Source organism: Opisthocomus hoazin, chromosome Z (genome assembly GCF_030867145.1).
Source record: "Opisthocomus hoazin isolate bOpiHoa1 chromosome Z, bOpiHoa1.hap1, whole genome shotgun sequence".
Classification (NCBI taxonomy): domain Eukaryota; kingdom Metazoa; phylum Chordata; class Aves; order Opisthocomiformes; family Opisthocomidae; genus Opisthocomus; species Opisthocomus hoazin.
This window is the reverse complement of record NC_134454.1, coordinates 70,661,333-70,674,598: the sequence shown is the minus strand read 5'-3', so window position 1 is coordinate 70,674,598 and position 13,266 is coordinate 70,661,333. Positions and strand designations below refer to the sequence as shown.

Here is a 13,266-nt window from a genome sequence, read left to right as displayed (position 1 = left end):
ACACAGCTGAGGTATGCCTTAAAGCTATGTAACATTGTCAGGAATGGAAGGAGTTGTTCACAGTGTGATCGGAGTCGTCACAGAAACGTGCTGCCAGATCTCTGCTGGTCCGTAGCTGCGCCGGTGGCTGTAGCCAGCTGGGGGTTGTATTCCAGCTGCTTTAGCTGATGCCTGGCTACAGCAGTGGATGTTGCTGTAGGAAAGAATCTGACCCACCATTAGCTGACACTGCCATAATTGCTGTGCTGTTCTTTAGTAAATGCCATTCTTTAAATGGCATTCTCTGTTGTAGAGAAGCAAGCTTTTTAGGGAGTGGTAATTTATCTTTCTTAGAATAGCTGATATATTTAGAAAAACAGACAAGAGCTTGGGTACATAATCCTTTTATCAGGTCTAAGGAAAAAGCTGTGTTATACATTGGTTAGCATCAGCAACAGAAGTTCTCTCACCTTTCTTTGGTGTATCAGACCAGAGACATTTGTAGAAACTTCAGCTTTCCTCTGCACACTGCAGCTCAGCTGTTGATATTGCACTTATGGACACATTTATGTTAGTAGAAACCCATTTGTGGTAATCTCAGAACTGATGGTGTTATTTTAAATACATGTTTCGTAATCTAATTTAAGAAGTATTTCTGTTCTGTGGTGCATCACTTGAGGTAGAAAACTTACATATGTATTTATGACCTCATAGATGTAAGCTAGAATGACTGAATGAATCTCTGGCCATGGAAAGCAAAATATTAGGCTATATGATTTATCTTAAACTTCTTTTACACGTATTCATATGGGTACTTTACTGCATGCTGAAGACTTCTCTGTAACAGCTGGGTTTTTTTCTGAGATTAAATAATCATGCAGTGAGTAGGACTGTGGCGTTTGTAAGGTAATACCATAAGGCTCTGTATCTCACATAAAGCAAATGGGATTACACTGTACTTAAATCTCCTACATGTGAAGGAGTCTGAGATTCAAACTGTCTCTTATGAAATGTGACATCAGTGCATGAATAGATGTAGTATCAGAATTCCTGACTGTACATTTAAAACTGAAAGAAAATGTGTATATTGTGGTAATGTCCTTTAAAATCCATAAGACTTAACTTGATGTAGGAGAGTACTTGATCTGAATTTCAGCATGTGCGTATATGAACTAGTCATCAGTTGTTTTTTTTAGTAGCCTATGCTTTTTTATTATTTATGATGAGGGACTCTGTCTGCTAAATATCTTACTGTATAGCAAAAGACAAAGAAATTAGTTGGAAGAGGATACAGTATAACTGATTTTAGGTAAAGCAAATCTTGAGCTTAAAAGAAGGTGCAGAGGAGCGTGTTTCCCAGTGTCAGCCCTCTCTTAAGCTGCTAAAATATCTGGTAGAATATGCTGAACTTTCAACAGTCATATAGTTACATGAAAAATATGTTTTCAAACGTCCTCATATTCTTGTTACCTGTTTTAGTTGTTAATTTAAAATGTTTAATCATAAGTTAGTCATAGGCCCTGTTGAAATGACAGCACTCGTTTGGTAAATCTATTTTATTTCATGTATAGGTCATTCTTTAATGAGCAGTAAACACTAAACTGGTGCAAACTGTTGCACTTCATCTTCTTATAACATACTTTCAGATTAAATTTCTTTTGCCATGTTATTCCTCATCATGCAACTTTGTGGATTGCTGGTGTCTTCAGTGATCTAGTGGGTATTTTTAGCAGACCTTGCTGTTTTTCTGTCTATGACTTTTCTAGATTTCTTGTAAGCCCAGACCTCATTGAATCTCTGCTGGGAAATTCTATTTTGAAAAAATAGCAGATTGCACTGTTTTTCTGTTTAGTAATTCACAAGAGTTTGTTTTTTCTAAATCCCTTGTAGTCTTAATTACATTAGTTTGGTGGGGGTAGGGCATGTGTTGTCATAAGCTTCCCATGATTCAAGGAGGTATGATAATCCACATACTTTTTAACATCTTCAAAAGCTGTCTGTTACTTCTGGTTTCCACTCCTGTTGTTGCGCAGAAGTTGTTACTTTCTGCTTTGTAACTCCTGGATTTCTATTGAATTCTTTCTGGAGAGTTGTAAGACACCTGTTCCTTTGATACCAGTGCTGCTTTAGATGTAAGGTTATGCACCACAGTTGGGCAGTTTCATACTGCAGAAGTTTTGGGTCTCTGTCATCTGGTTGCAGCAACTTCTTACATCGTTTATCAGGATGGCAGTCTGTGCTGACAGCTAAGTTAATGACGGCTTCTGAAGTTTGCCCTGTGTTTGTAGTGTTGAGGTCATCTGGATCTTCCTTGGACACTGTTTAACTGTTCTGTGTGTTCTTTGAATAGCTGGTTGTTTTCACAGAATCACAGAATGGTAGGGGTTGGAAGGGACCTCTGTGGGTCATCTAGTCCAACCGCCCTGCTGAAGCAGGGTCACCTACAGCAGGCTGCACAGGACCTTGTCCAGGCAGGTCTTGAATATCTCCAGAGAAGGAGACTCCACAGCCTCCCTGGGCAGCCTGTTCCAGTGCTCCGTCACCCTCAGAGTGAAGAAGTTCTTCCTCATCTCCAGCTGGAACTTCCTATGCTTCAGTTTGTGCCCGCTGCCCCTCGTGCTGTCGCTGGGCACCACTGAAAAGAGCCTGGCCCCATCCTCCTGACACCCACCCTTCAGATATTTATAAACATTTATAAGGTCCCCTCTCAGCCTTCTCCAGGCTAAACAAGCCCAGCTCCCTCAGCCTTTTCTCATAGGAGAGATGCTCCAGTCCCCTAATCATCTTTGTAGCCCTATATAATGTATTTTAATATATATCAATTAAATGTTTGCTGTTCTTATGATAACGAGGTCTTCCTCTTGGGTAAGAATATAACAGCCATGGTGAATCAGGCCAAGCGTGAATCTACCAAGCCCAGTACCCTTTTTTGACAGAGGACAGTAGTAGATATTCTTAGAAAATAAGAATGGGGAAGGAAAGTAGTGATATGGCGTTTGCCCACAATACTTTCCAAGCATCCTTTCTTCTTAGGTTATTCAAAATACCTGTAAATACCACATTGTGAAAAAATCAGACCTCACAGAATCCCAGAATGGTTGAGGTTGTAAGGCTCTTCTGGAGGTCATCTTGTCCAAGCCCCCTGCTCAAGCAGGGTCATCTAGAGCAGGCTGCCAGGACCATGTCCAGATGGCTTTTGTGTGTCTCCACAAGTGGAGAGTCCACAACCTCTCTCAGGCAACCTGCAAATTAAATTAATTTTATAATGAGACAGTAGTTAATTTAAAGAAGTTGTAGACTACCTATTTTTGAACAGACTTCTCAAGACACCAATGTGATCGGTAAGTCTTAAGAGAAAAAGATGTGCAAGTAAGTTTTTCCAGAGTGTTAAAATAATGGATTTCTTTAAATAGTTAAAGAACCATTTTAAAGTTAAAATAATGGAATCCAAATAACAGACTTCAAGAAAAATCTAAGTTTTTCATCTGAACATTTCATTCAGAACTAATTTATAATATTGTAGTATAACTACAGATGTGATGAGACATAAATACTGGTACATGCTCAGCATAATAAAATTGCTTAGGATTTGATGAGGCACGTAATCTAAATTCATGAGATGTTGTATTACCAATCAAAGCAGCTCCTCATATAAAACACTGCATCATGATTTCATATGTTCTTATATGGTGCAATTAATATTTTTTTTTAACTGGACAGTGTTCTTGGCTCTTTTTCAGGGTTCAGCTGATCCTTTAAACAGTGCCTTCCACCTGACCTACAATATGGTATTGAACTTGCTTCGAGTAGAGGAAATTAACCCTGAATACATGTTAGAAAAATCCTTCTATCAGTTCCAACATTACAGAACTATTCCAGAAATAGTAGAAAGTAAGTATTACTGTACATTGTACTCACAAGAGTCAGTATAAAAGATTCTGCACTGTGAGACTGGGTAGTTACACTTCATTATGCTTAAAAGAGTTTATACCAATGCAGTTGTCTTCCCTGCCAACAGTTGTCACTGCACCATTTGCTGTTAAGTTATGGTTTCAGCAGGAGTAGTTTCCTCGTGTTCTTAGGACCTATATTGATGCGCACTGTCAGTCTATGAAGAGAGCTTTCCTCTCCGAGTCAGACAAGAATGGTTATCACATTGCTAAACTGTAGGACAGGATGAAGGAAAAACAATTTTAAAATCCTTGTGGCTTGTTAGAGGTGCAGAGAAGAAAAGCCTTACTCTTTTTTGATATGCAGAACTTACCTAAAAGAAACATAATTTTAGTATCTCATTACAATCTCTGGAAAGAACTCAGGCACACTGCATTCAGAGTAGGAGATGAAAAAACATTTAATTAAAATACAAAACAAAATTCAGAGAGGACTGAGACATTATTTGCACTCCACTGAGTAACTAAATGTTGAGCCATGGTCTTTAAATAGTGTGTTTTCATGAGCCAAAATCAGTTTCCAAAGATTTCAGCCAGTGTTTGAGACTGAGACCTCTTTCAAAACTTAACCCAGAAGAATCTGAAGAACACAAGAGGTAACTACTTTGTTTGCTACTGATAAGTGAGCAGTTCACCTGCTCATTTGTTAATTGATATTAAGAGAGACAGTGTGTGTGTATGTAGCGTTGATAGATGTGCAGAGGGGGGTTTTCACTTCCCGTTGCAGAGTTTCTGTTAGTTTGCAAGTGCAGTATTTAAGACAGCAGTAGTCAAATGTAGTATGTATTTCCTAAGAACCTCCCTGTTCTAACTGGTATGCCTAGATCTTCATTCTGGCATTCCAGCATTGCTATTTAAATAGAGAAATGGAGCTGGAGAACATCTTTCATATTTCCTCGACATTTTTTGTTTAGGCACCATACTGGGCGTTAGATTTTTGTGATCGCTTCAGCTGCAATTAAAAACACAAAGGAGAGAAATGGTTGTTTAGATCGAGGAGGAAACTATGCCATGCGTATGGATTGCTAGCTTTTTTCTTTAAAAAGTTGGGAGCTAAAAATAGGGAGCACCTGCCTGAGCTGTCTCTGAAGTCCTAGTGAAGTGGGATTTCTGAGTCACCCATATGCATTCAAATAGCAGGCAAGAGGGTGAGCTCATATAGAGGAAAAAGAGATCTTTATAATGGGTCCTGTGTTTATGTTTACTAGTGGTACTACCAGTGTGAGAGAATGAAGCATGTTGCTTATAATAAAAACTGATTTTCCTAAATAGGGTGTAAAAATGTTGGGGGGAAACAGTACTCATTTCCACCTGATGAAATCAGAGCCTAAAACAGGTTAGGAAGAACATCTCCTAACACCTTCTGTGTTGTTCGAAGACGATGTCTTTGAGCAATATTATTTTTATAGGACGAGATAGAAAAGCAGTGGTAGGCAGCAAATACTGTACTACAAATCACTGCAAGTTTTTGTGGGACCTTGTCCAACCCGAAATCAGTGATTCCTGGACAGCAGATGGTCTAGCCTTTTCCATTTTCTTAGGCTTGTATTTTTTAAAAAAAAAAACAAACGTAAAAAAAAATAATATTAATACTTAATTACCTATAAGTAAAATCTAACGGACACATTTATAGATTTCTAGCCTTCCAGAGAATGGATTACTGTAAATAGAAAGTGAATGCCAAAAACAGTGATAAAATACTAGTTATGTAGATCTGAGAGTGAAACATTGATTTCTTTATCTGTGAAGTTACTAATTTCCATGAGACTTTACTTTTTATCATAGGAGTGAATAATCTGGAAGGACAGTACAACAAAATAGCAATTCCCAATGAAGAAAATGTGATCATATACTACAAAATCCGACAGCAGCTTGCAAAACTGGGTAAAGACATTGAAGAATATGTTCACAAACCAAAGTATTGCTTGCCCTTTCTGCAGCCAGGAAGACTGGTAAAGGTAGTTTGATTTTTCTTTTTTTTTTATTTCAAATCTCTACCTGTCTGTGAAATTTGCAGCGTTCATTTTTTTGTGACAGTTTACCATCTTTAAAAATTACATGCATCACACTAAGCAACAGTTTTGACTTTCGTTTTTTTTTTTGTTAAACATTCAAGAATTAATTTTAAAAAATACTGTTCTCATGATGAATAACAGTCCATGACTGCTGTTGTAACTATCAGAAATACAAAAAGATATGTTTGCTAGGATGCGATTATACATCGGTTATGTTATAACATCTTGTAATATTTTCAGGTGAAGAATGAAGGTGATGACTTTGGATGGGGAGTGGTTGTTAATTTCTCTAAGAAGTCGAATGTTAAGGTAAAATATACATTGTCTCCAATAGAAAAATACCTACCTTACTGCTTTTTCTGAAAATAAGATTAAACTCCTGTTTTCTTTGTTGTTTTCAAGTGCAAAAAAATTTTCCTTTAATTCCAAATTTACAGAACTCGGGCCTTCCTGAAGTGAAGGTATAAAGAAAAATACTATGGAAAGTGGGACAAAATCTAAGTCTTGTGTTCATTTTTTAACTTTTGGCGTATTTATGGAGGAAGTAATTGCTTGTGTCTGTGGTAGGTAGTTCAAAGGTGCATTTGGCACTACAGATGTTTCAAACTATTTAGTTTGTTTTTGAGACATCCCCCACAGCGCTACGCTAAGCCATTCGTGGGAAAGATAGTGTGTTATCTGCTCTCAGAAAATCTGTAGAAGCTGTAAGTGAGGTTTGAGAGCGTAGGGAGACTGACATTTGGCACTATGTAGAAGGTTGTCTTAAATGGAGGAATTGTTTCTTGAGTCCTGAGCTAGTGCATCAGACATGGGGTTGCCTGTCCTCTGAGACACTGCTGTAGAGTTGAGGGTTGGGAATTTAAAATAGAAAGAGAGAAACAATAAAAATGGATTCAGGGAAATCTGGAAGAAAATACGGAGGGCAGTGATACAATAGAAGGCGGATTTGTTTTTCCTTCCAAAAATCCATTTTTATAGTTGGTCTCTGCATAACCTCAGAGATGGTGTTTTGGTCTCCCTTTCAGAAATGTTTTGAGAGGCTACTCTGCTGGCTAAATTAAAACCTAAGTTTAGAGTGTATTTTTCTGTGGTTGCATTTTAGCTGCAATTTTGGCAGGAGAGCATTGGCATTAATTACTTGGTCTAAATGAGAAGTTGTCTTTGTTAAGTTCTGGTGGCGCCTGTACGTTGTGGCACCTTTTGATGCTTCTCTAATATATATTCATTAAAAAGGAAATGAGAAAAATGTGTGCATACAGAGCTTATTAAAAGAGATTTGGGTTTTGGTTTTCCATCTTCCTTCTGAAAGTCACATTTCTTTTTCAAGTTGGAAAACCGGACTGTTACTGCTATTGCTTAAACTTTTGCTTCTAGACTGCTTTTTTCATAGAGCCACATGAGCAGTAAAAAAGATTTCCTCAGTGCCCCAGTGTTCTATGTAAAATTACCAACTTCTGTGTCACTGGAGGCATTTCTTCTATCTGTGTCATATTTTATCCACATGTATGTTTGCATTCCCTATCTGGCCTGTATCACTGTTGTATAAAGCCTTCAGGTTTGAGCGTTTGCTTTGAAATTATGGTCTGTTCTGCAGGAGATGGCTCTGGCTTCAGCAGAGCTTTTTTCATGAAGTCATTCTAGCAGCTGGGTTGAATTTTTCCTTCTGAGTTCTGTGGAAAGAATGACAATAGGTACTGAAAATTATGGAACAGACTTAAAGCTATGTAACTTTTTGAATCTGTATGGAAAGGCTAGTTTCTGTGACTAGAGGCAAAACAAATTACTTAAAGAAGCTGTTATTTACCCATTTTAATGCGTGTGTTCAATGTATTTTTTGTCCTGGGATATAGATGCATTTCCCCATTACTGTTTAATGTAGTAGTATACTTAGTATTGGAAATATATCACTATTATGCCACGTCTTTAAACCTTCATCCACTTTCAAGCTGTGACAGTTCTTCATATTTGCTTTTTGAAATGATGTTGAATTTGATCTATATTGTGAGTTTAGATGTAAATTTTTCTTCACTGTATCATAGTTTCTGATAAAATCCTTTTTCTAGTGAGGAATATTTGTAATTAAGATTGACATTTAGGGTTACAGTATGTCTGTTTCACTGAGTAATTCTCTTTGTTCATTGCAATTTGAAAGCAGAAGCATGAATCATTGTCAGTTATGTTCATTGTTAATTGTATTTAGATGTTTTTGCAGCATAATTTCACGATGCAGTGTTCCACAAAATTGTGAATGCAAATAGCACTTTATCCTGAATTATAGTAGACAGAAGAATTTATTTCAAGCAGTGGTTCTTTCTATATATTGTACAGTATAGTAGGCAGCAAAGTAACTATTTGTGTTGAATTCATAAAAAAATACAAATATTTTTGAGTAAGAAATTGTATTTCCACTAAATTGTGCCACCAGTGTGCTAGTTTGATTGTTGTGCTGCTTATAGGCCATGTTGTTATCTGATCCCTGGTTCTAGACATCAAATTTTTGTCTGCTAACAGCTATTGATACTAAAATTTGAGGTGCTGCAATTTGACCTTCCTTAATTAGAATATTATAATCCTCGTATATTAATCTTAAGTTTACTTATCTGTTCATGTCTATTTATGTTTACTATGTAAACATCATTTTTAGTGCTGTGTCATGGTCATTGAATTTTCAGTTAGTCTGATGTTACTAATCTGGGAATCTAAATTTGTTATCTGTGCCGTATTTCTTGATTTGCAGATAAGATCAGCTGTCTTATCTTGTTTTGTTTCCAGGCACATGAAGTAATAGACGTTTCAGGGCAGATCTAAAATCTTCGGAATACACCTAATTATGCAGTATTCTGCCAAAGAGGGCAGAATTTTATCCTTGAAGCGTGTGAATTGATGCAGCATGAATCAAAGGATTATTCAAACTTGATATGACAGAGATGTCTTTGTCTAACAAACTTTTACAGGGTGTTCTAGTCTCCTTTTACTCTTGCATATAAAAACATGGCTGTTCCTGTTCAAGGGTTTAGCACCTAAAATGTTGTAGAAACCCGTTGAAGGGAACAGCACACACTCAAAAAGCAGTTCTAGATTGAGTCACGTCTGGTCAGCATTGTCGGAAAGCCATTAGTATATGTAAACTTACAGAGAGTAATATTAACAGCAAATGTTAATGACATCTATACTCCTGCTTTAATAATAGGTTTACAATACAGTTACTGATAGAACTATTTTTTTACTTCCATAATTTTCTAGACATCTCCAGTTCTAGTATTTTCTGTAGCATTTATGTGCAACTATGAGTTTAGTCTCTTCTTTGTTCAACTCAGCATTATGATTTCCATGGCTTTGGCTGGATACTCATTGGGTAAATGTGGTTATTATTTTAAAATTCTAATTCAGAGAACAGCAGTGTTATGGGTCTTGCACGTTGCTGTGAGTGCTTTCTGCAAATGTAGGACAGAATTCAGAGGAACAGTTTCTTCCCCGGCAAGTAATTGTGTTTCTTGATGAAATTACCTGTCTTGTAGAACAGGATGACCTGGTTTTCTGTTTAGTTTACTATGGCAGTTTCTCCTAGTACTTCTGAGAATCTCTTGGAAATGCTAGCTGGCTCCATCGTGCTTTGCATGCAGTGACAGAAAATAGTGCTTTGTAGATTTGTAATGAAAAATACTGCCCAGTAAAACTCACCTGAGTTAACACATGATTTTGAAAAGACTGTTCTCTCTTGCTCTCTCTCCTGTATTTGGAAGCGGAGAAGATTGCACACAGTATTTTAAGAGATGATGTCTGCCTTCAGTGTTATGCCTATAACTTAGTTCTATTCAAAGTCATAAAAATATTTGCTTATAGTAGCAGTGTATCTTGGCAACCTTAGTGCATATTGATCCAGTCAAACAACTAATGCCATTGTTTTTTAAAGTGGTATATAATAAAGGTTATGGCTTTGTAAACAATAGTCTTTAACCACCATATCTGCATGTTTGTGTTCTTTAAATGAATGTCCGACATTATGAGTGCAGTTTGGGGTGTATAAAGATGTGGCCTGCAAGTTGCAGCTTCCTGTTTGCTGCAGATACAAGCTGTTATGCTGGAAAGATCTTTCTGTGATCTTTGTTGTGGAGAAAAACTTGAAGCTGCAAACCTGCAGATGAAAGAGGTCCCCAAAATTTGTTTCTTTTTAAAAAAAAGGCAAAGTTCAATAATGCTAGTGTGGTGCAAATTCTTTGCAGTGCAGTTACAAAAGATGTTTGCTTTACTTTGAAAGAGCTGCATATAGAAACAAAGGCAGAAGCACCTAAAGCTGCAATTAGACTTTAGGCTACACTGGTGAGGGAGGATGGAGAAGGGGTAATTTTTTCAAGTGTGTTTCTCTGTGTGAGGAATCTCTCAATCAATACTGATTCGGTAGTTCTTAGAATATACTGCAGGACTGAGCTGATACTCTGTGAAGAGCAGTAGATCATTGCATACCTTTAAGATTAAATAACATCATGCTTTTTCCTTTCATTCTTGCTGATAATTTAAAGTAACTGTTATGGACCTGTTTTTTCTGTGCCCTCAACAGCCAAATTCTGGTGAGTTGGACCCATTATATGTAGTTGAAGTGCTGCTGCACTGCAGCAAAGAGAGTTTGAAGAATTCTGCTACTGAGGCTGCGAAGCCAGCCAGACCTGATGAGAAAGGAGAGATGCAGGTTTGTGACACATGTTTATTCTCAATAGTTTCTTCTAACTGTTCCATTTCCAAAGCATTTGCAAGCTGTGGTAAAAGAGGGATTGATGCTTTAGGGAAGAGAAAGGAGCTGTACACCTAACTCTACTTTCATAAGCAGTTGCTGATTTCACTGAAGAGAAAACTTCAAAGCGTGGACAAAATAATTCAGTGAATTTGTTACCATATGAGAAGTGCTTTGAAACTTAGTTACTGTTGTGTTATATATTCAAATCAGTAGATGAAAGACAATAGCAGTAATGTAAACAAAGTTAGGAAAATGACCAATGTATGTGACAAAATCTCCAGATAAACAAGTGTCTATAAGCTGGTTTTTTTTCTTGGATACTTGTGCAGGATTTTGTGAGTAATGTGCATTTGTTCTACTAGATTTGAGAATTTAGTTAGATATTTTATAATCCTTGAGTAATAAATTCTGGCAATGCTGCTTGGCAGTTACTCTTCTTAGTATCGTCTGTGTCTGGGAGCAGAATTCTTTTTTTATTTCTTTCTCTTTTTCAGACCCCTTACTTATTTTTCTTCTTTACTGGTGCTTTATGTCATTACCCACATTTTCCTGCATCCTGATAATCTTTTTGCTGTGTCTTTATGTACACATCTTTCCTTTTCCTTTGTAAAGTTTTGCTATGGAACAGTAATAATTTATTTTCTACTGATTTATCAGTTACTGCACTCTCTTTGATAGGTTGTTCCTGTTTTGGTGCATCTTCTCTCAGCTATCAGCAGTGTCCGACTTTACATACCGAAAGACTTGAGGCCTATTGACAACAGGCAAAGTGTGTTGAAATCTATACAAGTAAGTTTCACTGGGCTGTGTAAGCTCTCTGCTCTGATTAGTGAGGTACTCTTGAGACCAAGACAACATGTTCTAAAGAAAATTGTTTAAAGCTTGTGTCACATCTCCAGCCTTATTCTGAATGGCATTGGAAGCCACGATGTATGTCAATTGATTCTCCTTGTCAACAGTTGTTTTAAGTTGTATTTTAAAACTGCTGAAACATCACGTAACAAACTCACACTACTGCCTTCTGTGTCCCTATAGTTGTGCCAGGTGATTTGTAAACATATAGTTTATTTTACTGTTACTCATCTTACAAAAATAATTTTTTTTTTATCCTTTCAGGAAGTACAGAAGCGATTTCCTGATGGAATACCATTATTAGACCCTATTGATGACATGGGCATCAAAGATCAAGGACTGAAAAAAGTAATCCAAAAAGTAGAGGCATTTGAGCATAGGATGTATTCACATCCTCTTCACAATGATCCCAACTTGGAAACCGTATACAAACTTTGTGAAAAAAAAGCACAGGTAAAATTATAAAACAAAGCACTGTATCTATATTTAGCTGAAGGCAGAGGTAATAGTTCCCTTCTTACTTGCTTTTCTTTTCTTTTCTTTTCTTTTCTTTTCTTTTCTTTTCTTTTCTTTTCTTTTCTTTTCTTTTCTTTTCTTTTCTTTTCTTTTCTTTTCTTTTCTTTTCTTTTCTTTTCTTTTCTTTTCTTTTCTTTTCTTTTCTTTTCTTTTCTTTTCTTTTCTTTTCTTTTCTTTTCTTTTCTTTTCTTTTCTTTTCTTTTCTTTTCTTTTCTTTTCTTTTCTTTTCTTTTCTTTTCTTTTCTTTTCTTTTCTTTTCTTTTCTTTTTCTTTTCTTTTCTTTTCTTTTCTTTTCTTTTCTTTTCTTTTCTTTTCTTTTCTTTTCTTTTCTTTTCTTTTCTTTTCTTTTCTTTTCTTTTCTTCTCTTCTCTTCTCTTCTCTTCTCTTCTCTTCTCTTCTCTTCTCTTCTCTTCTCTTCTCTTCTCTTCTCTTCTCTTCTCTTCTCTTCTCTTCTCTTCTCTTCTCTTCTCTTCTCTTCTCTTCTCTTCTCTTCTCTTCTCTTCTCTTCTCTTCTCTTCTCTTCTCTTCTCTTCTCTTCTCTTCTCTTCTCTTCTCTTCTCTTCTCTTCTCTTCTCTTCTCTTCTCTTCTCTTTTCTTTTCTTTTCTTTTCTTTTCTTTTCTTTTCTTTTCTTTTCTTTTCTTTTCTTTTCTTTTCTTTTCTTTTCTTTTCTTTTCTTTTCTTTTCTTTTCTTTTCTTTTCTTTTCTTTTCTTTTCTTTTCTTTTCTTTTCTTTTCTTTTCTTTTCCCAAATCCTTTTTAGATTATTAACCCCAAACAATGTTTTTTAAATTAATAAGCCCAAATAATCTTTTTTAATACAGTAGAATTGTTGAATCTCACTAACAAGACTGGCTGAGTTGGTGGCATGCTCTTGATTGATACAGTTGGGAAGTACATCTGAAAAGAAAACTCTTCAGAAAAAGTCACCAGGGATTAGAAGGTTACAGAGGTGCCACTAGACTCTTTTTCACTGAATAGGCATAGCACAATACAGTGTAGCTAAAGTCTTCACAGATAATTGAAACGGATCATTATTAATATGCTTGCAGGAGGAGAGCTAAGTTGAATTGATGGGCCTTATTAGCTTGGGAAGCGTACCGTACAACTCATTGTGCTGCTGCTTCCTGAGGTGACTCCCAGCCTGGAACCAGTACACTTATTTATTTTGTATAGAGACGTACTCTACTAGACAGAAACTGGTTGCACACAAAAACAACTCTCA

At 36.4% G+C, this 13,266-nt stretch overlaps 1 protein-coding gene across 2 annotated transcripts in view; it reads left to right on the top strand.

Moving 5' to 3' along the window:
* Positions 1 to 13,266, top strand: part of MTREX (Mtr4 exosome RNA helicase) — a 52,078-nt gene that overhangs the window by 30,260 nt on the left and 8,552 nt on the right. For both annotated transcript variants that reach the window (XM_075447345.1, XM_075447344.1), the window contains exons 16-21: positions 3,720 to 3,870; positions 5,715 to 5,887; positions 6,185 to 6,253; positions 10,503 to 10,631; positions 11,355 to 11,465; positions 11,793 to 11,981. In XM_075447345.1, coding sequence (XP_075303460.1) covers positions 3,720 to 3,870; positions 5,715 to 5,887; positions 6,185 to 6,253; positions 10,503 to 10,631; positions 11,355 to 11,465; positions 11,793 to 11,981 — 822 coding nt within the window. The remainder of the gene's footprint in view (positions 1 to 3,719; positions 3,871 to 5,714; positions 5,888 to 6,184; positions 6,254 to 10,502; positions 10,632 to 11,354; positions 11,466 to 11,792; positions 11,982 to 13,266) is intronic.